Below are 27,954 nucleotides of genomic sequence, written 5' to 3'. Positions count from 1 at the left end.
AAAAAAACATTCGAACGGTACAGAAAGGCAAGTCCATGAAGTGCAAAAAGTGCAACTTTGAAGTTGCAAATAATCTTTGAATCAATGCACAATGTTCTAGTTATATGAATTCTCTCACCAAATATTTAGTTTCGTACCAGTTTTGGTCACTTTTAACTCATATGCTGTTCTCCATTTTTATTTTGCATTATATCTTAAGCAAATTGTCCGTGACCAAATAATAAGAATTTTTGTCTTGCTACCCAAAGTTCCAGGGTATATACCAACCACGGGCAGTCTGATATTAAGTAGTAAAATTAAAAGACTTTGATCAATATACCAAATATAATATGAACAATATATCAAATATGAATATGCCAATAGTTAGCTTGCATTATAGAAACAATCGTTCATAAGATCCTTAAGTCCTGCTTCCTGCTCAAAAATAAAATCTATATATGATATATATATATATATATATGTCTATACCTATATTATGCAAGCATGCATAAAATTTTCAAGCATCTAGATTGAAAGAAACTTTAGTCTGAAAATTCCAATTTGGTTTACAAACTACTATCAGATTCAGCGTATTTCTTTAGAAAACAAAAAAATATTTTGCATACTATATGCTTCAACTTATCGGAAAAGCAGAAATCGACGTACAATCTGTAGTAGAATATTTTGTATCGTATTCGCTGCAGATAAGTGTTCAATTCGAAAGTATTAAATTTCGACTTCAATCAGATATTTTACTTTTAGGACATTGTGTTTCTTCATCGTATAATATGAAAATTCTTTTCTTTGTTATATATATATATATATATATATATATAAACACTTGTGGTTTCATATATAAATACAGTACCAGTTATAAAGCGCATGTTTGAATAATTCGAGACTGCATAAAATAGGATGCGAATACGAATCCCAAAGTGCTTAAATCAGCAGCATCTCCTTCTGGAAATTGATAAATTATTCGTAGATTTTGGTACTTCATTTGCAACTCAGTTAAAACTGATTATTTCATCAAACCAGGAATACATTACTATAGTTTCAGTACATTTCATATTTTATTTCCGCTTTTAAATGATCCTGCAATTGCATACTATATAAATTTCCTAAATAATTTATTAGTTTGGCGAACATTATTCAGCTAGCACATATTTTGACGTAGATGTATTTTATTATAATTAATTATGATTATACAATCATTTGGTACATACCCATTATTGTCCACTTGATTAAGGACTAAACGATCATTAATCACAACAAATGTTGCCCAGATATTAGACCGTAATTATGCACTGCAACAGGTGGTCAAATGACATCAATCAGGCGCATGATATATGAATCGCATAAGTATACTTCGGCTATACAAAACTTTTCGTGTTTTTACTTTATCATTATAAAACCTGCAGATTTTTGTCAGAAATGGCTGATGAATCTATTTATGAAATAATCAGTTTCCATACCGCTGGTAGTGCCATGAAACTATGCAGTATTTTTTCCACTTTCTCATCTTAGTTATGGAAATTATTTCAAGTTTGTTTATGAGAAAAGCCAAAGAAACGGCGCATTTTTTATGAACTGGAAATGCGTAACATATTTATTCAGATGAAAACATGGGCGAGCAAAAACTATTGGGAAGTCTATAAAACGAAATAACCTTCAATTGAGCTCAGAAAAAATAACAGCTCATATTGTGGTCCTTCATATGGATGTTTTTGAATTTCCTTGTTCCCAAGGGCTCAAATGCTTCCAAATTTATAAAAAACAATTCTTTGAAAGTTTTACTTGTTATTAACTTTAAGATATTCTGCACTCCAAGCAAAGTTTCTTGGTTCTTTTTGCTAAGTAATACATAGTTTATGAAATATATCAATTTTTTGTTGTAATTTTTTTATTTATGACCAAAATAAGCAAATACAGTATTATATTTATATATATATATATATATTTTATATATATATATATATACATATTAATTAATCAATCAATAAATCTATATTTAATTCATCAATTGGCTTGCAGAATTACTGAAAATTCACACCACGGTATATCCTTTCTTCTGGCATTTACTTTCAACCATAAACTCAGCAGATTTTGCAGTATATTTAAACTTTAATTTATATTAAATCTTTATTTCGGGCAAATTAACATCAATTTGACAACATTGCATGACGTTTATACTCAAGGATTTACTAATATAAATTTCATTACTACCTCGATAAAATCTACTGAATATTAAATGTGATTCACTGGATTATTTCCTATTTCTGGCAAATGCAAATTTTATAATTTGTATTATAAACGATGAGTTCTGATGTACTCGTTGTTTAGGTAAATTTGTATGTTGACCAATAGACAAAAATTTTGTTTTGGTGTTACAAAGGACGTCTTGATCAAGTTGTTGAGGTTTCTTTCTAAATTGCTAGCAAATGTAAATATTCAATTATGAAACAAATAAAAGATATTATATTGTCATATTATATTAGATGTAATATTAACCAGTTAACTGTGGCGCTTACTTCGAACAAAGTTGTCTCATCCAAATCAAACTCATGACGAGTATGTTCGTGAATCACAGTAAGTTGCGCTTGAAGGTATCGGATAAAAAATATAGGTTTATTTTACAAAATTATAAAATTTTATTACATTTTACTTCAAAATTTACTTTAAAAATGGATTAAATACAACAAAATTATAGGGTAGACCGGGTACCGTTGTGCTACTTTTATTTTGATCAGCAGTAATTGTGTTAATTCACCAGTTAGCTTGGTGAAAAGTGAATTAAATGGTAATTTTAACATTTGTCTAAGTGGAAATACTGAAATACTGTCCTTAAATATGATCGATTATTCACAAAAAAACGATATAAATAGCTATTAATACCAAAATGAATTTTAACTTCTTTTGTTGTCAGAACACTGACTCGATGCAATTATGGAAACTTGTTCGAACAAGCATACTTTATCTTTCTCCCTTTTGATCTCTATTTCAAAATCAATATGCTTATGTTATGATAATATGAAATATTATTTAAATAGCTAAATCTTAATTCATTGACTTAAGTATATCATTTCAACTTTCTATGAGTTCATGCAACTTTCTTTAAGGTAAAATAAAACTTGCAACTACTCACTTCATACAGTCATAGCCTTAAAATATTCAACTTGAAATAACAACTTGATATTTTAGAATATCTTGATCTTCAAAAATTTTAATTAAAATAGCAAATGTTCACTGTTTTATACGCATGACAAATATACTCATAAATACACAAAATTTGGTCACTTCTCCATGGCGAGTAAGTCAAGCACAGTTAACTGGTTAATGAATTAATTACATTGTACATTTTTAATTATTAAATTACTTAAAATTTGTCATTGGATTTGCTCACCTGCCGTTCAAAAGCACAATATCATCTTGTGTTTTACTTAATAGAACATAACAATATCCAATCAACATGGTAATTCTTCTTCGGCACGAAATGATTAAGCATCTCTTGATTTAAAACACTCTTGGAGCTGCCATTTCCTCACATAACAGCACAACGAGCAAATCATCTGCTCTGTTCCAATTAATTTCAATCGGAGAGTCTTTTATTGTATTAAATTGCGGGTTCTCTTGACAATTTCATATAATAATAATTAATTAATTTGATTTCAGATGGCCTTTCTGCAAAACAGAAGCGTGTCGCTTGTGGACATGTATATAGATAACAGCGAACCGTCGGAGAATGTCGGCCAAATACATTTCTCGCTCGAATACGACTTCCAAAACACAACGCTGGTATTGAGAATATTGCAGGTAATTTAATAAATGGTAGAAATAAATGGAAAAATGTTCTATATAGAGTTGTATCGATGATGACTATCCAGGCTCTTGGCATGATACGAAACCGGGGCTAAATTTTAGATCGAACGTTTATATCCTTTTGAAACTCTGTGCTCTAGATATTTCTTTTAATTACTAAACTGGATTTTCTTTGTGAACAATCTATCTTTATATGAAAGATAAAAATAAAAATGACAATGACAGACAGATACAGTTTTTATTATATAGATCATACTACAATCAGTTTAATTTTTTGAAAACACCCAATTTCTTTTATTAAAACATTTATTACAACATATAACGTTTAATATATATAAAAATTGAATCACAATGCACATTAAAACTCATAGTGAAGATTTGTTTCGCGATTTTTTTTTAAACTCTGTTTTATTCAGCAATCAGAAATACATAAGAATTCCTATAAGCTAAATTGACAATATTTGAGTGTGATGTTGATATTGCTGAGTCCAATGAGATCTTCTTCGTTTAACAATTAAAAAGATAATGATATAATTAATTTTATTCATTAATTACGTTTTAAAGTTTCACGATTTTGAATTCATCAATAAATTAATAAATTTAACTAGTTGTGAATGGCATCTTGCTGGCAAATTGCTAAAACTTTCCTATCGTAGTTTAACATTTTTATCATTAATTTTTTTTTGCTGCGTCACAGTCTAACGATTAAACATTATAAATCTTGATACGGAATTAATAGAGATATCAACAAAATTTGTACTGATTATTAATATCTCTATAAATTATCTGATAATTTGCTTTGCATACGTCTGATCATTTTTAAATGCCAAATACGAATCAAATTTTTTTGAATCATTCAAATCGGTTGATCTGTGCTCTAGAAATTCTGCATAATAGATTGCATCCACACATACATACATACATATTACATACGTACATACACACACACTTACGAACACAACAATTTAACTAAGGTGTGCCAAAATGTTCAGAAGTTTTTGAAACATGATGATATATAAACATTTTTTTTCGATTTTTTGCGATTGTTATATCTTTTTCGAGGATTTCAAACATCATTTTTATGGACTCATTTTAAACTATTTCGCGGAATTAAATTTTCATTTGTGATTTAATTATGCTTGCGCAATATTTGTTTTTACATTAAACGTAGAAAATGGTAATGGATTATTTCGTTTAACCGTTTGATGTTAATTATTTTTAAAGGATTAATATTATGACATGTTGTATATTCATACTTAATGCGACTAATGAGTTAATATTTAATGCGTTTTTACGAAACATATATGGTCTAGTTTTCAAATTACCATGGCGAATGGTCTGAAAAATCTAGAAATTCTTCTCGAATCCCTGCATTTAAATTGATATCATATATTTTATAATGGTAATTTTATCCAGTTAAAACTATTTTTGTTTGAAAATTGATGTAAAATTTATTTATGTTTTCTTTCAATAATAAAAATGTCAACTTCTGTAAAAAATTACTATAATGAATAATTCATTATTACTATTATGTTGTCTCATGCTGTATATATACTCGTAATATATACTGTTTGAAACATAACTTTACTATATATGTTCTTGAAATAAATATACAACATTCAATAAAATGTATTTGACGGTCATATCTTTATATTTACTATCATTAAAATCTAAAAAAACAATAATACTGTTTTTTTTTAATCTAATATAATAATTATAATTTTATTAGTTAAAGTCTTGAGGAGAGAATTATTATAAAAATATATTTCTAATTAATTTTATTCATTAATTACGTTTTGAAGCTTATTTTGCTCATACATTAATTTTCAGATATTTTGTAGAAACGTATATTTCAACATGAGTTGCATATTTTAATAAAATTAATTTTATGAAAAAACCAAGCACATAAGTTAAATTTAGTTGCAACTGGAATAACGTATAATATTCGCCAGTTATAAATAGTTCAGAGGGTAGTGCTCTCAGTAAAAAAATGTTTTATAGAGTTGAATATATGCACATGATTAATGCAAATGTGCATTATATATATAACTATATATATATATATATATATATATATATATATATATATACTATACATACATACATACATACATACATACATGCAAACTTTTTAATTTAACATGATAAAGTGTGTAAATTATATGACAACGCTGCATGATTATTCAAATTCATATGGGAGGTACAATTTTTTTACAATCGCTCTGTTTACAATTGATAACATGCTTTGAGTTTTACATTATTTCTTAATAAGGTTTTAACCATTTTATATTTCTATAAAAATACGTGTCTTTTAGATGATTTTATAAAAACTATGTATATAATTATAGTAAATATCATTATTCCTAGCAGGATTCCTACTTATATTTTATTAGTTTTTGTAGATAAAAAACGTGTTTCAACATTAAACTGAATTAAATTGCATACTAACTAAAAAAATGTAATATAACGCTAATATAATGTATACTGTATATATAATGTTAACTTTGTAATATTAAACAATATGGTTTACATTATCGTTTCAACTCCATAAATCTATGGGGCACAATTTTACTTTTGGCATACCTTAGAAAAATGTGTGGATACAATTTTTCATCCACGATTTCGGGCGCACAAAACAACCGATTCGAATTATCCAAAAACATTCGACTCCTATTGATTAGAGGGCATGCTGATTAGTTTTTGGTTCAAATACAGGGCAAAAAGTGCCAAAAACGGTAATTTTTGAGAGAACGGAGTATCCGATTTGAATGATTCAAAGAACATGTTAATTGTATTGACGATATAAGGAATTTGTGAAATTTTTGGTAAGGCAGGTCTAGCGGTTTCATAGATACAGAGGAAAAAGTGAAAAAAATTGGTGTTTGGCGGTGAGAAATTATCATTAGTCATATGCACATCAAATTATAAGATATTTGATAAAATTTTCAAAAATGAGTACTGATTTTGTTACAAGTTTGTTGGGTTTCAACAAGATTGTTAATTCTTGAAGTTCACTTATACGGTTCAAGCTAATTACAAAATTTCCAGAATTTTTTTTTTTCAAAAATATACAAAGCTTTATACTTAAAATATGAAATTTAAACTTACAAACCAGTTTGAAAATGTAAATATTTCAAATTCGTTATTCTAGTCGTAAGCAATATATTCTCAGATGGATTTATTCAGCACTTATTGCTAATATAAACTTTCTCAAGTGTTTTGGGCAATAATAAGGTTGTCACTGTATATTTTATGAACGATAAAATATGTAGTGATTATAATTATTTATTTGAAAATGTTTAAAACAATTGTTATCAATCATTGATCAATATTTATTGATTACTGATTTTTTTCCTCGAATATTATTAATTCTGGTACGGGAAGTTCCAGCAATTTTTCTTAAGGCACAATGCCTTGCACCGCTAGTTACAAACATCTTCATTTGACTTCAACATAACTGTATCCGTAGTATATTGATCACAGAATCAGCCATTATTCTTTGATTACATTGCAACGAGCAAATAAATTGAATTTACTTGTATAACTGAAATGTTGAATAATTCATGTGGACATTTTTTTCTTTTATTCAGGGCAAAGAGCTACCTGCAAAAGATCTTTCCGGTACGTCGGACCCGTACGTCAGAGTCACTCTATTGCCTGACAAAAAACACAGGCTGGAAACTAAAATAAAACGTCGGACGCTCAACCCTAGATGGAACGAAACTTTCTACTTTGAAGGTTTTCCGATACAGAAGTTGCAGTCTAGGGTAAGAATGCTCTTGTCATTTCGAAACAAACTTTATATATAACTTACTGTGCAAAGTGCCTCTACGTGAACATGATCATACTTGTCGGCATACACTTAAGTTTGGATATGATGATTGATTTTATAAGAATGATAGAATTATTCATACGTTTCTGTATGATAATTCCAGATAAAATATTTTTGAGTAGATCAAATTGTTTAATGAACTTTGATCATTATGCATGGGATTTTTTTTTATTTCTCATTATTATTTATAAAATTATCCGCTTGCAATTATATGAGCAGAATCGACCTCCATTCTAACGATTTAGTCAGTCAAGTGTACTCGGAAGGGCTACTGATCTCATTTAGTGATTTTCATATGATTTTTCCTTTCTTAGCATTTGTATTATTTTCCTTCTTGTTTTTGGTTTTTATTATACTCTTAATAGATTCTCCGTTAGGATTATCTATTATAATCAAATTATAATGTGACTCTTTTTTTCTCAATCTCTGCTCATTGTTCTATCTAATAGGTTGCAGAATGATTGGCCAATTCAGCAGTAAAATAAACCAATGATATGGCCACGTTATATTACCCTGCTTTCTTCATACAAAATGGTAGTAAAAAGTGTCAAAATGCTATGTATTTTCTCTGTGATCAGGCGTTTATTACATTAAATCTAAGTTCCCTCATCTGTTAAGGCACATCAGAAAGATGTATTAATAAGAACATCCTTTTTTGATGATTGACTTCTCTAGGATAGGTTTTATATTAGGTTGTCAAATATCTCCCTTCCGCTTTTTTGCTCTTTATTCAAAAGGCGGAAGGGAGATATTTGACAACCTAATATCTAAAACTCCTGACTGCACAGCAAATACACTGCATTTTTTACCTGACGTCTGACTGCATAGATGTTGCTAGTATTTAGCACTATCGAGTGTTTAATACTATTGACAATTTAGTACTATGACAGTTTTTAGTGCCATTTTATATGAAAAATACAGCATAACATAGCTGTATGTGCGTCACGGAATGTATTAAAACTCTCCTTCGATAACTCAGGTTGATGGGTAATTTAACCCTTGTAGCCGTGGACTGTATTAAACACTGATTTGTTGGTATACTATTGATTTGTCACTATTTTTTTAAGTAAACGATTAGTTCCATCAAATTAGTCCCCCTCTACTAGGGGTAGCAACCGTTTCGGGTAAAAGCTCAATGCCATGAAGATTGTCGCCTTCTTGGCCATTATAATAAAATGAAAATACGTCCGAACAAGAGCATAACCATAACATTGATCTTTTTTACCGCAGAATTGGAACATACATTAAAATAAAAATATTAATACTAGTCTATAAAACATAATTTATTTTCAATAAGCAATTAATATGATGTGTTTATTATCCAAAACAAAAAACGTTAAACACTGCAATTAAAATGTGTATACAGCAAAACGAATGTTCAATCGATTTCCTTTGTCGAATTCCATTAATATTCGCTTTCTATAAATATATAATAAAATGTTTGTTGTTAATTGTAAATGTAATAAAACAAATTGTTTACATAAGCGTTGAAAAAATATTTGTTCGTAGCAATGGAATTGAATTAAATTTATTCAATTGTATTTTACAGGTTCTGCATTTACACGTTTTTGATTACGACAGATTCTCGAGAGATGATTCCATAGGAGAAGTATTCTTGCCTTTGTGCCAGGTAAGTGATTCAATGTCGAGTAGCGGAAAATAATATGGTATCTACAAAATTATGTGCATGTATTTTCTCATATGTGTATATCAAAAGTATTATGAGTGGATGGAATATTAAATTTGAAACATGAACACGCAACACACTTTTTGGACTATTCATTAAATATTCCAAATTTTTAAATATATTTTACCTATTTTTCAAGTTATCCTATCTTTTAATTTTGTTTAACAATAACACATGTTCACATACTATTTTTTCATAGATCTTACTTCAGATAACATGAATATACATATTTGATTAAGTATAGAATATATTACACTTACGATGTAATAAACCGAGACACAAAACGTTTGTGAAATTTAAAATTTTCAATAAATAACGCAAAACGAGTGTTGTATGTTTATATTTCTAATTTAATATGTATATAAATGTGAAAAACTATCTATTATTTTCAAATAAATACCAACATTTTATTATACGTTTTTCGTATTGTATACCGTTTGTTATATGGTTTCCCACCACATTAAGGGTAACTTAAATGCCTCTTTTACAGAGATCTCATTTAAAAACTGTAATAAACGGTTTTCACAATCTTCCTTAAATTTGCTATACTGAAGAAATTTCCCATTGTAAGTAAACGATAGTAGTATCTGCTTTTTCCTTGTTAGTCTGTATGGGGGGATACATTAAAACTTTTTAACCAAGCGCCAAGGAAGTTTCTAGTAACTTACTATAGTGAGGTGTCACAACACCTTTACTGTTATCCAATTCAGGCTGTTTCTGATCAGTAAGAGCCGGCATTAAACGATATAGTAGTTGACAATAGAGACCAGAATTTAGCATTTTTTATTTGCATGCAAATTTTTCTCTTTCAGTCCTACCAAGTTTTTGTTCCAAGCATCTTTCTATCATTCAATAATCGAAAGAACACATGGATAAAAACTAATCAATATGTAATTTTGAATTGAATTTAACGTTAATACAATTTCTATCAATTTTAGGTGGATTTCAGTGAAAAACCGTCGTTTTGGAAGGCGCTTAAGCCTCCCGCAAAAGATAAATGTGGTGAATTACTTTGTTCTCTGTGCTATCATCCCAGTAACAGCATACTGACGTTGGGTCTACTCAAAGCGCGAAACCTGAAAGCCAAGGATATTAATGGCAAATCAGGTAAATATATTTACCTTCGGCTACATTACGCAGAATTTGATAATAGAAAACCTTTTATTATTTAGGAAACTCGTTCATATTTAAGTAGGGTTCTATTCTAGGCACCGTCTGTCTGCTTAATTTCAGTGGATGTGTATTTCAATTCAATGTTTTTAATTAGAAGTTCTATAGACATTATCAACTTTCCGAGAGAGTTTATGTTTTATCCAGAAAATTCGACTCGCATTCTCTACATTTGAAGTCATTCTGAATCATTTAATTTAAAATAGGAAATTGTATGTGTGTGTGAATATATTCTAAAAAAAATATAAGCTAGAATTTCCACTAACTGATTAGGATTTTGTAAAGATTTTTGTTTGAAACGTATACTGAGGCTTAATATTTTTTTCAAATCAACATAAAGTGTATAGTGTAAATGTAAGATTAATTCAATATTTTGGTTTTTACAATGATATTTTTCTCGAAAAATTTTATACCTCGACTATCAATTTAAACTAACCAACAATTACTCAGTTACTTCATGTTCAATAAGAATATTCAAATCGAAACTGTTCTTAGGCAAAGTCATAATAAATGCACAATTGTCTGTATGAACAATTTCTACGATTTTTATTTACTATTCACATATAGATATTATATGCGGATTATTGGCTTATTGAATTCGTAAAAAATTGGCTTGTTTAATTCATTATTATTATGATTTGGAATATTTACAAAATCATAAAAAATTAAATGTTTGTATAAAATTTGCAACAAATCGTGAAAAACTGGGACAACGCTTTAATTATTTTGTACATTATTAAAAATACGTTATATTTCATTGAAAATTTTCTGAATCACCCAGTAGCGGTATTATAAGATTTCTATTTATTTTTAGTTTCATTTGTGGAATATATTATTTGAAATTCTTTTAATTTAAGTATACATACTCCTGCATTTTTGAACCTGTATTGTGTAACCTTTGCTATCAACGGTTCCGGAAGCGCTCTAATGACATATAAATTAATTTTGCCGGATTTCGTCACGATTAACATTTTTTGCACAGGCAGCATTAGTACCCAAATACCATTAGGTTCACAAAACTCCATATATACATTCTTGATGAATATAAGTAAAAACCCCACATCAGCAAATTTGCGAATTGGATCTGACTATGTTTAATATTCTTGTTGCGATGCTGTTTTCCGTATCTCATCTTATATTGACTCACTGTACCACGTAATGCTCTTTTCACGCTTTCACATAATAATCGAAACTTAAGTAATTATATGTATATATATATATATATATATATATATATATATATAGATGCTGGAAACTATAAAATTAAGTAAAACTTCGGTTATCAAAAATGAAATAGAATTATGTTCAACTAATAAATCTTTTGCTAAGCCTTTTGCTCATTGTATAAGCTTCGTAGTTGTTTTTGAATTATTTGTATTTTAAGATCTTTATAATTTATTTTTTTATTTGTTTGAGAATATAAAAATTCTTTTTTTTATGTTGATGGTATTCTATGTATTTCATTGTATTTGTAATTTTTCTAACATTGGTTAATCTTATTGAAATTAATATTTTTAGTGGATTATTTCATAAATTCTCAAAAAGTTGTTTTATTTTTATATTATTTTCTTTAATTATCTATTGAAGAAGCGACAAATTAAGACTTTAAATTTATAAGGATGTTTATTTAAATTTATTTTGATAAAACTGGATGGATATCTATTAAAAACCTTGCCAAAACAATGCCAAGGTCGAATGTGTGCTGTCTTATGATAATTATATTAAATCTAACGACTTCAATACAGATTTTCAAAGAATTTCCAATTTTAGTTGATATATGTATTTTCTAGTAAATATTAACTGCCAAAACCTGTAAGAATAAAATAAAATCAAGATAGAATCATGTTGGTGAAAAATAATATAATTTTGTTCTTTTCACTAGTATGGTGTTGAAGCGAAGAGTATTTTTATCAAACTTTTTGTGTTTTGTGTTTAAAAAAATTGAGCGAGATTTTTAATTTTATTGTATTTCATTCTTATACTATCTATTATAATGTCCTATCACAAACCTGAGCAAAATGCTTTAGCCGGTATCGTGTTATTTTAGGTTTTTTTTCGAAATTTTCCAATATTAAATTATCAATTTTATAATTTTACAATTCTGAATAAATGTGCCAATTTTGTATGAAACTTGCCAACAAACTCTAGTACATTTTTCTAAAGAAAGGTTTTACCAAAACGTAAGTTTTAATTTCATAGTTTAACAAATCGCCTTAATTCTTGAAAACTTGGGCAATTATGGTATTTTTCTTTACTGTGGTCCTGGAAATGTTATTCACTGTTACAGTTCCCAAGTTTAAACTAACAAAATAAATAAAAATGAACTACAATAATCGAAAATGGGTTGTAATTTCACCAAAGCTTTGGATTGCAAATCAAAGGTCATAATTTCTAAACAATGTGAGATTTTTTTTCGACAATTAAGTCAATATACTATCACTCCCCTTCTATATATATATATATATATTCACTCCATTTGTTTACATTATAGTAATATCCATCATGTCGATACTAAAGATTTGTTTAAAATATTTCTGTATGTTTCACATGTTTTAGCACTGTGTCAAGCTTTGCATGTGATAGTTGATGTTTTTGTATTTTCAAAAATTAACTGAAACTTAAATAAAGTATTAGAGAATGTGTAGTATATAAGTAATTGTTTTGAAATTACACTGAAGATGAGGCATACCATGGTCTGAAAGGGAGTCGAAAGGGTTAATGTTACATTTACACTATACAATTTATGTTGATTTGAAAAAAAATATTAAGCCATATACTGAATACGTTTCAAACAGAAGTTACAGAAATAGTCTGTAATTACCAAATAAAGTGTGTGTTAAAAATGTGAGTGTTGTATTGTTCATACTTAACATTTAATATATATATATATATATATATATATATATATATTTGTCTGTGTGTGTATATTTATGCAATGCGCATTATTAGTATAATAAAACTATAAGTTTATGAACAAAGTACAAACTCTTTCAAACTTTTATGCATTATGATAGTGCATCCATAAAACCCTAATCTCCTCGAACCTATATATTTTAGCATATGTGTTTTGAATTTCAGATCCGTACGTAAAAGTATGGCTGCAGTTCTCCGACAAACGCGTCGAGAAACGTAAAACAGCTATCTTCAAATGCACCCTTAATCCAGTGTTCAACGATTCGTTCAGCTTCAACGTGCCGTGGGAGAAGATTCGCGAATGCTCCCTCGATGTCATGGTCATGGACTTCGACAATATTGGACGGAACGAACTGATAGGGAGGATATTGTTAGCAGGTAACAATACAGGGATATTAGATTTCGATGATATTGCTTTAATCCTCGAAAATTGACACTTATTTCTGGCTTATGCTCAGAAACACATTTTTATATTAGGTTGTCAAATATCTCCCTTCCGCTTTTTTGTTCTTGGTTTATAATACAAAAAGGCGGAAGGGAGATATTTGACAACCTATTATCTTTGATTTTTTCTGTGATTCTATATATAGTGCAGTAAACGAAGACAAAAAAAAAGGTATAACCTCTGAATTTTTTTTACTGTGCTCCGATTTTGGTATTAGGTTCATCTTACCCTCAAGTTCACAAGTGAAAATAATTTGGACGCCGCCACCACCCCCCGGAGAGATGACACCCCTTCTCAGTTGTGTAATTTTATTTTTCCAAAATAACGTCAGATATCGATAGGATATCTAATTATAAGAAAACAATGTCTTTTAAAGTTTTTCAAAAAAACTAATACTTTTCAAGTTACTGGCCACTAAAAATTCATATATTTTTGGCGTTTACTTTTTTGCAAATATCTCCTAAAATATACATTTTAACCAAAATCATGTAATGAACAAAATAATGTCAATAAAAATCTTGATAAAGTGGTGTTTTGGGGTAAGAAAAAACTAATTGCAAAATTTTATGCAAATTGGAGCACAGTAAAAAAAATTCAGACCCAGAACGCTCCATTAACTGGAGTAATAATTATGCCTTATCAACTTGCACTAATTAGTTGAAACGCTATCGATTTTCATGTGATATTCAGTAAATTGACTTATTGAGTTATTATTATAATTATTAGGCTATAGCATTTATTTTTATTTAACGAGTTTACTGTGATTAACATATATACTGGTGGAGAAGTGGAAAAGTTTTCATTGACGAGTAAACTCGTCTTTATAAAATCTCCGCAAACTATTTGATAATCTGATGTGCACATGTATAATGATCACTTTTCACTGCCAAATGGCATTTTTTCTTTTACCATTTTTATTGGTTTTCCGAAGCCGTCGGGCTTGCCTTCCCAAAAATCAATTAATCAATTTTTCAGTCCAATATAAGTAAAATGTTTTTTGAATTATTCTAATCGGACGCTCCATTCTTTCAAAAAATTATGGCACTTTCTGCCTCGTATCTTCGAAACGTCTGCTGGATCTGCCTTTGCTAAAAACTAATGAGCACGTTTCCTCGTCAATACGAATTCAATGGTTTTTTTTTTTAATTATTCAATTCGGTTGATTCGTGCTCATTTACCATTACGATTAACTAATCAAGCTGTATTTTATTTTATATATTAGTAATAATAGTTATGACAGATTTGATCTATTTCTACACTTTAAACGAAGAACAACTCTCCAGCTGAACTGGTTTTATATTGCTGTAATGAAATCTCAGAACAAAAATTTCTATTTCGAGAATCCTAGTTCGTAAAGTCAAGTTGATCAAGAGTTGTACACTTGATATTTTTCTCAAGTATTTTTTAGGCAATATATTTTAATTTTTATATATGCCTACGCGTATTTAAATAGGCAAGAATAATCTAAAGGCTTTAAAGTTTTATATTTTAGTACTTTAGTATTTCTTTGTCATAAAACGTGAACGTGTACAACCCAGTGCATTTACGTCGTAGATATAATTACGTTTCACAAACTATCCGAGTATAAATTCCATTTATTCTTACTTTAATTAAAACGCTTTCCTTTCATTAATTCAAGAACTGTAATATTTCGATACGCGTCGTAATTTATTTCATAGACTCTTCTCACACAAACCAATCGACGGTAAGTGAAATATCGGACCAAAGAGATATAACTATCTAAAATTTATTTTTTTATATATTATGATTGATATAAAAGATTTGTTCTTATATGTAATATATATAATAGTACTTGAAAACACAAAAACATAAGTTTGTTTGATTTTTTATGGTTCATTTGCTGATACTAGAATCCATCGGTCATCGGCGTTTACTCATTACATTAATAATTTAGCATGTTTTGAAAATATGTATATATGACATGAAATATCTGAAATTATAACCAAAATTCCAAGGAGAAACTCATATCTAATTTTATTATGTATATTTATTTTTATAATATTTTAAATTACAATTTCAATACCTGATAATGTGATGTTGATATCATTACTACTAGTTAATCAAAACTTAATCTTTATATTGAGGCAATATCCGTGAAAAAGTATCCTTACTTGGACACCTTACCGCTACTTACAAATTCCAATACACGACTATATCTCGTAAAATTAAATAGTATCAAGTTTTATGAGGTCCCCAAATGAAATGAAGACTAATCAAGCCCTAAAATCGATTCTTGCGCCTTTAACAGGAAATTAAAACATTCAAAGGAGCCCGAGCTGTGAGGGAAAAAGTTTTAATCAACTTTCTAAATGAAATGATAGAATTTCTTGTATCAAATCGATATTCCGATTGTGCACGTGGGCTAAATTAACATTTACATTCAAAACGAATTCATAATGGTTGTATATAGGCTTTTCATTTATTTGACAATGTTATATATATATATATATATATATATATATATATATATATATATATATATACAAACCTATTATGAAACTAATATGAAATGAAACTATTGTTTCAAATTGTGAACACTGTATGTTTAATTCGTGGACTTGTTCAGTATCAAAAAATGTTTTCCTTCTGGTTTATTAAATTAATAATCTTTCTTCCATTTTCAATTTGCAACTTTTATTTGTTCTGTTTTATCTGGACTAATTAGACAACTTTTTTGAGTGAGACACAAATGGAATTAACAAACAGAACAGAAACAATGCGGAGAGAAACAATTCAAAGTTTCAGAAAATTTCATCTAAATTCAAGCTTTTTATGATGAGATATAATTATTTGACTATAAACTTGCTTATCTCTATTTAGTTTCATATACAACTATAAACCTGCAAATTTAAAAACGAAAGAAAATTTGAAAGATGGTTTAATTAACTATTTGTTTTTTTTTATTTCTCATATACAATGATTCAATGTCTTCACAGATTTTGTTCGCAAAATAAATATCATCTTCTTTTTCTAATCAAAATTATTAATCAGTTCTAATTTTAATTAATACATCGGCAGCAAAAATTATCAATTTGCATTGACTAGTGTGCAAGGTTCTCAATTATTTATTTGCATAACAATTAATGTTACTCGCATATTTGCCACTTCATTTGCAATAAAGATTTTGTAGAAATGTTTCTTTTTGCGATATTTGTATTTCTTCATCGTTTGTAAATTTTATAGCATATTTTATTAACGCATTTAAAAATAGAATTTGTCCACCATTATTTTACTATATGTCTTGAGCTATGCACTTTACTAATTTTATGCTGAAGCTGAGCTTACAGTATAATATGTATAAAATATTAAACGAATTTTTAATTTTCGTAACAAAATATTAGTATCCACTTTTATCATCCTGACTTTAGCAAGGTTATGTGGTTCTTGATTATAAAAAACAATAGATTTACATAATTCATGGGTTACATTATTATTTTTGTATTTTTTTTTACTTTAAATTATGATTGTATTAAGTTATACTCACAACATTGTTTGTTCCACATTTACCTATATGTTCTATATGGCACGTGATATAGTTAGCTCTAGTAAAATACATGCTAGAAAATTCAAACTTCATAGCTTCTTTATATACTTTTTCTATGTGACTACTATAACATGTTATTATTACCTTATATACTGGTAGACGAAACTTCAGCAAATATACCATATAAAATTTATTTTGAACAACATGACGGAGAAAAGCGGTCGGCAAAATAAAGTGGTCTTGTAATGCTTATAGAATTTCATTAAAGTCCCATAGAATAAATCGAAAATAAAAAATAGAAATGTCCTGATATGTCTCGAAGAGTTCTTATCATTTTGGAATTAAAAAGTACGTGTGTAGTGGAGATGTAGCACTTATATAAGTATGCATGCCTAAAATTAATAACTCTGAGTTGATTGATCGAAATTCTTGGAAATGAATTAATTCAATTATTCAGAAATAGAAACTCTCGATTGTCATTGTTTATGCGTGTAGAAAAAGTAAGGGTTTTACTAAAGTTTGAGTTCCAAATAATTAAAAGTGTAAAGTTTGGTCAACAAATAACTGTGAGTAAATATTCCGACAATTCGAGTGAAAATTCCAAATTTTGTAGAAAAATTCATATCTACACTCGGTTTCTAATAAATTCGTCTATTTAAAATTAAAACAGTTTATAAAGTTCACATATTATACTTTTTTTATCTCTCGATAAAATTCGATGCATTCACCTGAACTTTGAAATATTTGTCTAGAGTTAATCTCATTTGTCTTTAATATGTATATTAAATGTTATTAAATTAAATGTTAACAATAATGTATAATAATGTTAATAAATCTTTGACACCAATATTTAATCAAATATTGGTGTCGAAACGACTAGACTTTTTTTTCAAAACTATCGTCTATTCACTTTTTATTTCTGTGAGCTATTGTGCTCATAAAATTTTCAAAGGATAACGTGTAGGGCTATTTTCTGAAGGGCATTGCTGCATCTAATTGAATAATATATCAGCCCTAATATATAAATTTTAATAATAAAATAATCAAAATATGGATAGGTTAACCATTGGGATACCAAATTATTAGTATTTTTTTTAATTGTAATTATTCAAATCGGTTGATCCATGCTTTCGAAATCAGAGATGAAAATGAGTATCCTATTACATACATACATTCATACACACACACATACATACATTTTTTGTTAGGTATGATAAAATGTTCAGAAACCTTTGAAAGGTAAAGATATGAAAAAAGAGTGCGCGTAAAGTTCACACGCATTTGAAGTAAAACGTTTTTGTTATCACAGGATGGCATTTCAATTGTAAATAAATACATCATATAACAATTTTGAATAATGTTTATTAGCAATATGGTAACACTCGTGATGCACACATTTATAGTGCCAACCATTATACGCATTTATATAATAATAAATTATAAATTAACAATTTATAATAGCATTAAAAATATGTATATTATTTGAAAACAATCATGTAATAATTGTGTTCGAAAAACTTCGTGTAATTGAAATTAACATACATTTATTGACTGGTTGATTTTTAACTTCCCGTAGGGTAAGTTATTGTAATGGGCCGAAAATCGGAATTGAAATTTTTTACATTTCTCGACGTTTTGAAGGTTTCTGAACATTTTGGCATACTTCAGAAAAAATGGATGTGTGTGTGTGTGTGTATGTATGTATGGATACAAATTTTCGCCCACGTTTTCGGGTGTACGGATCAACCGATTTGAATGGTTCAAAAAACATTCGATTTCTATCGATAGGGAAAAGAGCTGATTAGTTTTTGGAAAAAGCAGGTCCAGCCGTTTCGAGGATACGGAGCAAAGAGTGCAGAAAATAAAAATCGACTTTTTGAGAGAACGGAGTATCCGATTTGAATGATCTAAAAAACATTCAATTAGGAATGATTGGGAGAAGTGTTTATTAGATTTTGGCAATAGCAGGCCCAGCCATTTCGAAGATACAAAGCTAAATATGTAAAAAATGGCAGTTTTTGAGAGAACTAAGCGTCCGATTTGAATGATTCAAAGAACTTTCTGCTTGTCTTAACAAAATAATTGATTCTGCAAAAAAATTTTTGTTTCAATTTTTTTTTTTTTTTTTTTAATTTTTTGTGTATCGAAAATAATTCAGATTTTATTTTCAATTCTGACTATAGTTCTAATATACTTTAAACAAGTAATTTCAACTTTGCAATTCAGTTTATATAATTCTTATAAATGTTAGACAATGTTACAATATTTATAATAATCTATTTGAAAACATTCAGTATTCTTCGAACATTTCGTTACGGTACGGGAAGTTCTAGCAATTTGCCTTAAGGCACGATGCCACCCACCCTACTAGGTTTTTTACTTCTTCGCTAGCGATATAATCTCATTCTTTGAGCAGCTATAAAATCTGTCTTGCTTAAAATATTTTTCATTTTAATAACTTCAAAGATTTATAAAAGCTATGAATAATATAGAAATTATTTCAATAAACTTACGTTTAGCACACGGCACAAATGTTTCATTTGTTTTATTATTTTCATTTTAATTATTTACGGGAAACAGGCTAAAATATTTTTCTGATTCATAAAACATTTTTCATTAAATCAAGATTTGTGCTACGATGTAATTTTAAAATGTTTATTTATCTATGTCGATTTCCTTGTTGATATCGGTACGCATACAATGTTGATGCCGGTACGCATAGAACGACAGATCTCTATTCACACGACGGCGTAACGCAATTTCCGTAGCATTCTCACAGTTTTACACCATGGTTGCGCCTAAAGAAGTTTTACTTCATAAAATCATTTTCCAGTTTCTTCAATTATAGATAATTTTAAGTAATTTGTTTCTAACAAAAATTATCTTTCTAGGTAAAAATGGCTCAGGGGCATCTGAAACGAAACATTGGCAAGACATGATCACGAAACCTCGACAAACCATCGTTCAATGGCACAGGTTAAAGCCCGAATAAGTTAAGATTACTTTAAAAATACGAAATCACATATGTATGTTCGAGGGTCAGCACGAATTTATATTTTTGAGAAATTTTGGGTATGTAATATAATAATCCTAATCCTATTTATAATACTATAGTTATGTTTTAAACTATTTATTATCTTTATTCTATACTAATACTAATTTTCGTTATTCTAGACTAACACTAATTTTGGTTTGGGTTATTGAGGACTGATTGTGCAAATACAAATTTAATAATAGTCATTTTTTTATTATACTATAAAATTCGTATAGACTTTCATTAATTTTTGATATAATATACAATATATTAGTGCAAAATCCATCGATTAACACTTTTTTTATTGCATATATATTAGAATTAACTAGAATTAACAATTTGAAGTATAAATTACACTAAAATAATTTATGTTAAAAAGAAACTTCTATTACATCGAAGTATCAGTACTCAATGGATCAAAGAATTATTTTTAGTACTAAATACAAGTAGTTACATTATTTCTGTTTGTATTTAATTAAAATTGTTTTTGTGCAATCAGCCCTCACTAAGTTATTGATTTCCATGCACTTTTATAATAGAATTAATTAAACGAAGTGAATTCAAGTTCAATACTTCTAATCAAATTAACCTTGCGTCATGTTCAATTTGTACTGAGAAACATTGATAGATTTTTCAATATTATTTACTTTTTTATTATAAATTTTGATAAGGTGCAAAGGCTTTCAGAATAGATTATTATTTGATAATATAATTTTTTATAAAATAATGAATTTTAGCGAAGCGATATACTATTTTATAAACATAATACAAAATATAAATATATTAGTATATATGATAGTTTAGAAATTTACTGAAACTTATCTTGAATGCAAGCTGAATTCAACACAATTCAAAATATTTTTGTTTATTTGAAATTAAAACATAATCACAAATTTGGACAAGGATTGGAAATTATAAAGTCGTCATTTATAAATCGATTAACGATCTATCCTAGTCAAACATCCACAAAATATATAATTAGCTATATAAATTTATTTTGAGTTATTTTTTTTTTAATTTTATTTTTAGAAATTTAACGAGCCAAACACAAATAACAAGTTGTTATTAATCAATATTCGATATTAGAAAATATTATTGAACGTTGCAAATCACTATTAAATACATTTTTTATATTTTTCTTCGGTATATTCGGCATATTCAATATTGTATTGATTTTCCATTTTAAACTCTGGCTGTGAGTTTTTAAATTTCATTATTCTCACAAAAGAAAATTATATTTTCCGTAATTTTTCATAAAAAAATTTCATATCAGATTATTACTCAAATATAATATTATATCAGAAATATAATAATATTCACATATACAAGTAGCCATCAATCCAGCAGAAAAGGCTGGATCACACAGAATTTATTATACATAAATTTCTTTAGGTTTTTAAAGTATTAATGGATTTATATTTGAATATTGAAATTTTGAATAATTTTTAGTTGAATTTCAACTATGAATTATGCAAAATTTTAATATCCAAATATAAATAATCAGACGGACTTAAAATTTTATGGAGACATTAAAAACGTTTCATATGTGTTGCACGAGCATTTAATTATTTCATGACGGCTAGATTTGTGACAATTTTTTAATCAAAATTAAAAGCTAACTATATATCGAATGTGATTAGTTTTTTTAAAGTTGTCGTTGAGAACTAAGGCATTTGTTATATATTTGCAATTTATCTTTTTTTATATTTTATTTGTTATACTTTTATTTATTTATGAATTTTTTGAATAATCAAATACAATATAAGAATATTTACCAAATATCAAAAAGACAAAACAATGTTTAAAACAAATGCATGGTTAATCATAATCCTAGCGCACCTGATATATATTTTTTTCAATGAACTTTTAATCAGATCTTTGTATATAAATATATTAAAATTATATATTATATTTATATAAGTATATATAGAAACATAAATATATACATTAAAGCGTGTATACATAGTATACATCTACATAATATATGAATGATGAAAACGTAATTCTAAAATATTTGTGAAAACAGTTTTATATGTCATTTAAAAAGACTATAAAAATTAAAAATCGTTGACAGTATTATTATATTAGATTTTTAGGCTTGATAATTGTATTAATTAATATTATCATAAAATTATTATAAAAATAAGAAAATATTAATGTTATATATGAAAAGTAATAAAAATTTGTATCGACATTAGAAATAATGAATGCTTCAAATATACGCCTTGATATATTTTCTGTGTAGAGACTAATAGAAAGTCATATGTGAGCTATAGACGAATATAAAACTAAAGATTTAAGGTACATTACTATTTGCAACTAAAATAAAACTAATATTTATGATTTCGAATTTGTGATAAATTAAATTAATGTTGTATAATGACATTTTGCTATAGAATTGTTATGCATTTTACATCATTCGTGTAATGACATGAAAAGCTTCGTCAAAATCTTTAGTGTTATATTATGAATTACATAAACAATTGCTCTGATGGATCGCTAACTTTTCAAATACGAGATTTATATGTAGATATGATATCAAGAATTTTTTATAGCTTTTGCTGTTATGTTATTGAAAAAGTTGATTGGGCGAATTTGTGAGAGTTTAGTAATTTATACTGATCCCATATGGTAAATTTATACTTTATACTTTACTATTCATACTTTAAATATGAAATAGTATATATTATTGTAATGTAATAATTTTGAGTCTATAGATTTCATAAGAAGTTTATAGTCTATTTATCAATTTATTAATGATTTTATAACTGTATATCAATTTATTATGTATTTTATAACTCATGAGCTTTAAGGTGAGTGAATATTGCAGAACTATGATTTGCCTACTATTTCATATTTAAAATTATTAGATTTTTAATTCTATGGGAGCTCTAATACAAAAAACAGTTGGTATCAAAATTCGTGCGTTTTAGAACAGATAACATTTTTCTCAGGATTTATTTGATATTTCTCATAAATTCATAACATTTGTAATACCACAGTTAATAACATATTTCTATTGTTAGTTTTGTATCGAAACAAATCTAGAATCAAATTTTTTTTTTTTTTGCACTAAAGTATTCAAATTAGAAACACATGATGATGACAAAACTTCGCAACTTCGAGGAAATTTGAGGGCTATATTACATTACATTATTTTTAACTTGGTGATGCACATGAGGCATCATTCTGCAATAAAATATACCAATGTTAACCTAAGTCGCGCTACTTTTTTCATATAAAATGGTACTAACAACTGTCAAAATACTATGTATTTGCTGTGCTGTCAGGCGTTTTACACATGAAATCTAACTTTTCAGATGTGTTATTATGACACATCAGAAAGATGCACTCATGGGTAATTTTTTGGACTCGTGCATTTTTTAGGTTAGGTTTTATATCGAGAACGCCTGATTGCGCAGCAAATACATACATTTTTACTGTTTTTAGTACCATTATATATGATAAAAAGTACGTAACAAATCGTTGTCACAACAATGATATCTATTTTATCTAAGAATTTGCCACTTTTACTGTGTATATTTCCATTATTTAGAACGTTATTGTGCTTAACTTTTTAACATAAATCAAAGTATTTTATATGCTTAGTTATAACAATACTTCATTATTAAAATATTTTTGTTTTGTCAATTTTGTAAAGCTTTTACCAGCAAACGATGATAAAACTTATTCAATGCGTATAATATAAAGATTTTCGTAATAAAATGTATCAAACGAAATATCAAATGGAAATCTTGCTATCAATTTTTTTTGGGTTTGCGGATTTATTTATTTTAAACGCTTTGGGTGACCTTGAATTTAATATTACTTTTTTACAACTTTACAACTTATATTACTTTCAACTCATGATTAGTTTATATCTTCATCAAGATTAAATAAATAGATTTCTTCAATAGACTAATAATAAGTTTAATTACAATGATACGTTCTATTAAACTGAATATTACTGATTTAATAAACCATATCTTGTGCAATTTCACACACATATTACAGAAAATACCTAATATCAATACAAAGAAATTACCTTAATGTATAATAATAGGCAAAAAGTTTTAGTGACTAGAAAGTATGAAAGATGGGTAATAATACTAAATGTTTATTGTCTATCATAATGGTTAACGTACTAAAATGTACCTTAATCAAATAGATTAATATAAATTACTATTAAATAGTAACAAACGAGTTGCATTGTCATAATCTTTTGAAGAATAAAGTGTATGTGGGCTCATACGCACTAGTGAAAAAATTGTGCGACTATATAAGTGTGCGCTGCCTTGTCTGGGCAGGGTTGTGAGTTTAAGCCCGCGCTCTGGACAACCTGATATAGTGCAGTAGCGATGTTCATTTACACTTGAAATATAGATCAAAAATGTGTACTGTAAAACGGACACTGCGGTGTGAAATGGCAATCGGTAATTCCTCACACTATTCTTTCCTGAATCGAGTTTTAGCTCACGAACCTGGCCTAGGGCAATGCATACATATATTTGTATATTTGTATATATATATATATATATATATATGTGTGTGTGTGATTGTGTTTGTATTTATATAACCGTAAAATTGTATAATGCAACGATAATTATAAATGGATATAGCCTAGTCTGTCATTTTGTAATCGCACAACATTTTAAATGCTATAGTTGTAAGTCGTCATTAATATCACTGCATTCATATTATAATAATGTATAATCAGATACATATATATGTATATATATTAGGGTGGTCCTTAAAATGGTCATTTTCGAATTTCCTTGCTCCCAGGGCCTCAAATGGTTCCAAATTGATAAAAAACAATTCTCTGAAAGTTTTAGCTCTTAATATTAACGTTTAGATAGAGCGCAATTCAATCAAAGTTTTGTATGGATATAGCATGGAAAAAATTTTGAAAATTAAAAAAAAATGTTTTAGGTATAACTTGGCGGCAATTGAATGAGTTTTATTCATTCATTTGTTCGCTAAATTACATCTAAAAACATTTTTAAATTTTTTGAAAAATTTTCCATGCTATTTTCATACAAAACTTTGATTGAATTGCGCTCTATCTAAACGTTAATATTAAGAGCTAACACTTTCAGAGAATTGTTTTTTATCAATTTGGAACCATTTGAGCCCCTGGGAGCAAAAAAATTTGAAAATGAAAATTTTAAGGACCACCCTAATATATATATATATATATATATATATATATATATATAAATATGTATATATATATATATATAATGGTTCAAACATAGTTAAAGGAAAGTATCTTAAAGAAAGCTTTAAAATGCTATTAAACTTATTATTTTCATAAACGTTGAAATTTCTATTAAAAACTATCTAAAACTGATTTACTGATTTACTGATTTACTGATAATTTTTTTTTTTTTGAAAGTAATGTACACAAATATATTTACATTGCTAAAGATAATCATTTGTCTAAGTTGCCAAATGAATTATTGCGTTTTGAGAAATTTACATTCGATAATATATTTGTAGATTTATCATCAAATATCTACTTCGTCGGTTTTTAATAAATACGTTTACGTTTATCAGAAATAGATATAAAGTTGTATATAAATTTGGAAAGGTGAAACATTTTTTGGTTATCTTATACGACTGATAAATCGCAAAGCAAATTTTGTTGGAACAATTTTATTAACTTCCCGAAAGAGAAGTTTATGTTTTTACTATTGGAAAGTTGGCATTTTATTTTATTGACTATTTCTCATAATATAAGTAATTGCTGTTACAAGTAATAAACGTTACTGCGATATTATCATCGTACTTAGATATCAAATGCATCTGGAAAAATTGTTTAGTATGAATTTTTTTATTCATAATCGTAAAATTTGTCGATTGATCATTAACCAGACTTAACCATACTTAACCATTAACATACAAATATAACAAAAATAACATGTTTTCTATACATATATATATATATATATATATATATATATAACAAAGGTTTTTAGCAGGATTTCATCCAATTAATGGAACGAGGGTAAAATTAAATAGTGATACACGTTTTAAGTTCAATTTTAATTTTCTGCATTGGATATAACACACAAATAATTTTAAAAAGTACACAAAAACGTGACATTCAGTTAATTTTAGTTTTTTTATATGATATACTTTAATTCGAAATGTTAAAGTCTTTAATGTCATCATGCCTTGTATGAATATGAATCAAATTTAATTAAATCTGGATGACTTATTATTACATTTAACCATATTTAAGTTGATTGAATGATTGCCTGGTGCAAAATTATATATATACCTGACTATATTAACAAAAGCTTAGTTTATCTTTAGTGTAAAAACTCATATAAATATCGTATCAATGAAACGCCTTTTATATATATGGAAATTAAAAAAATAAAAAAGAATGCGAATAATAAGTTAGATTAAGTATTTCAGTGTTAAAATTAGCCAATGTGCATACTGAACGCTGACCTTAATCTTTTAGTTGTTTACTGCATAGTAGGCGAATAAAAGTGAATAAGATTTGCTAGAAATTATATTAAGCTTATTATTTCTATTATGACAATTATGGGACAAGTAAATGTACGACATATATTAGCATGTTGTACAATTACTACAAGACGAGGAAATGTACCACATATTTTTACATATGGTACAATTACCCAAAAAAATTAATTAGGTGCAGAATTGTTTTCATAAGGTTTTTATTTTGAAGCGACTAATTTAGCAGCGGTGTTCAGAACCTGAAAATTTCGGTTTATTATCAATTTTATATGAATCCATAAAGTTTAATAATATTAATCCAATCCATTTTTTTGGAATGTTGTTTGAAAATAAAATTCATTGAAATATGTGTTGTTTTTACAAATACGCATATAATATCAAATAAGTACATATTTAAATAAACCCTAACTAATTGTAAAAGTTACGTATATGTATACAAATATATATATATATATATATATATATATATATATATATATATAATTATGAATATCTATCGAATCATATAACTTCAACATATTATGGATTAATTAAATTTACGATTAATTAAATCGAACACAAATCATATATTTTTATTAAATCTGAAATTCGATAATTATTTTTCGAAGTATATTTGAATCATGTCGTTAGTTTTTTGAATGATACTGAATTATTTGAATATTTAGAAAATTATTGAGTAGTTATAATGTGTTGAGCGCTGTAGGTTTATATACCTACCCTGTGATGTGCTTTCTGATAAATATTATTATGTTTAGATTGAACAAAGAATTATAAAAATGTTATTTTAAAGTATATGTGTTTTCGATTTAGGCTTTAAGTTTGCAAGATTATATATATATATATATATATATATATATAATCTGTATGTAATTATCTATATAGTTATAAAAATATAAATAATTATATTTATTTTTATTAGGATAAAGTTGTTGATGTACATAAGTGTTAGCAAATTAAGTTAGTCAAAATATATTGTAGTACTATAACACATTCTTATATAAGCGACAGGACATACTTATATAAGTGTATATATACATATATATATATATATATATATATATATATTTATATTTAT

At 27.1% G+C, this 27,954-nt stretch overlaps 1 protein-coding gene across 2 annotated transcripts in view; it reads left to right on the top strand.

Annotated features, from left to right (window-relative positions):
- Nucleotides 1–27,954, top strand: part of LOC113385018 (synaptotagmin-7) — a 51,125-nt gene that overhangs the window by 22,578 nt on the left and 593 nt on the right. For both annotated transcript variants that reach the window (XM_026622818.1, XM_026622817.1), the window contains 6 exons: nucleotides 3,652–3,792; nucleotides 7,389–7,565; nucleotides 9,180–9,260; nucleotides 10,256–10,424; nucleotides 13,566–13,778; nucleotides 20,242–20,422. In XM_026622818.1, the coding sequence (XP_026478603.1) occupies nucleotides 3,652–3,792; nucleotides 7,389–7,565; nucleotides 9,180–9,260; nucleotides 10,256–10,424; nucleotides 13,566–13,778; nucleotides 20,242–20,342 (882 nt within the window). In that variant the 3' untranslated portion in view covers nucleotides 20,343–20,422. The remainder of the gene's footprint in view (nucleotides 1–3,651; nucleotides 3,793–7,388; nucleotides 7,566–9,179; nucleotides 9,261–10,255; nucleotides 10,425–13,565; nucleotides 13,779–20,241; nucleotides 20,423–27,954) is intronic.

Source organism: Ctenocephalides felis, unplaced genomic scaffold (assembly GCF_003426905.1).
Source record: "Ctenocephalides felis isolate EL2017-DRISC unplaced genomic scaffold, ASM342690v1 CF-g0.4_SCAFFOLD_03571, whole genome shotgun sequence".
NCBI classification, from domain to species: Eukaryota; Metazoa; Arthropoda; class Insecta; order Siphonaptera; family Pulicidae; genus Ctenocephalides; species Ctenocephalides felis.
The sequence above is the reverse complement of the archived record's forward strand: the minus strand, read 5'-3'. Positions and strand labels throughout refer to the sequence as shown.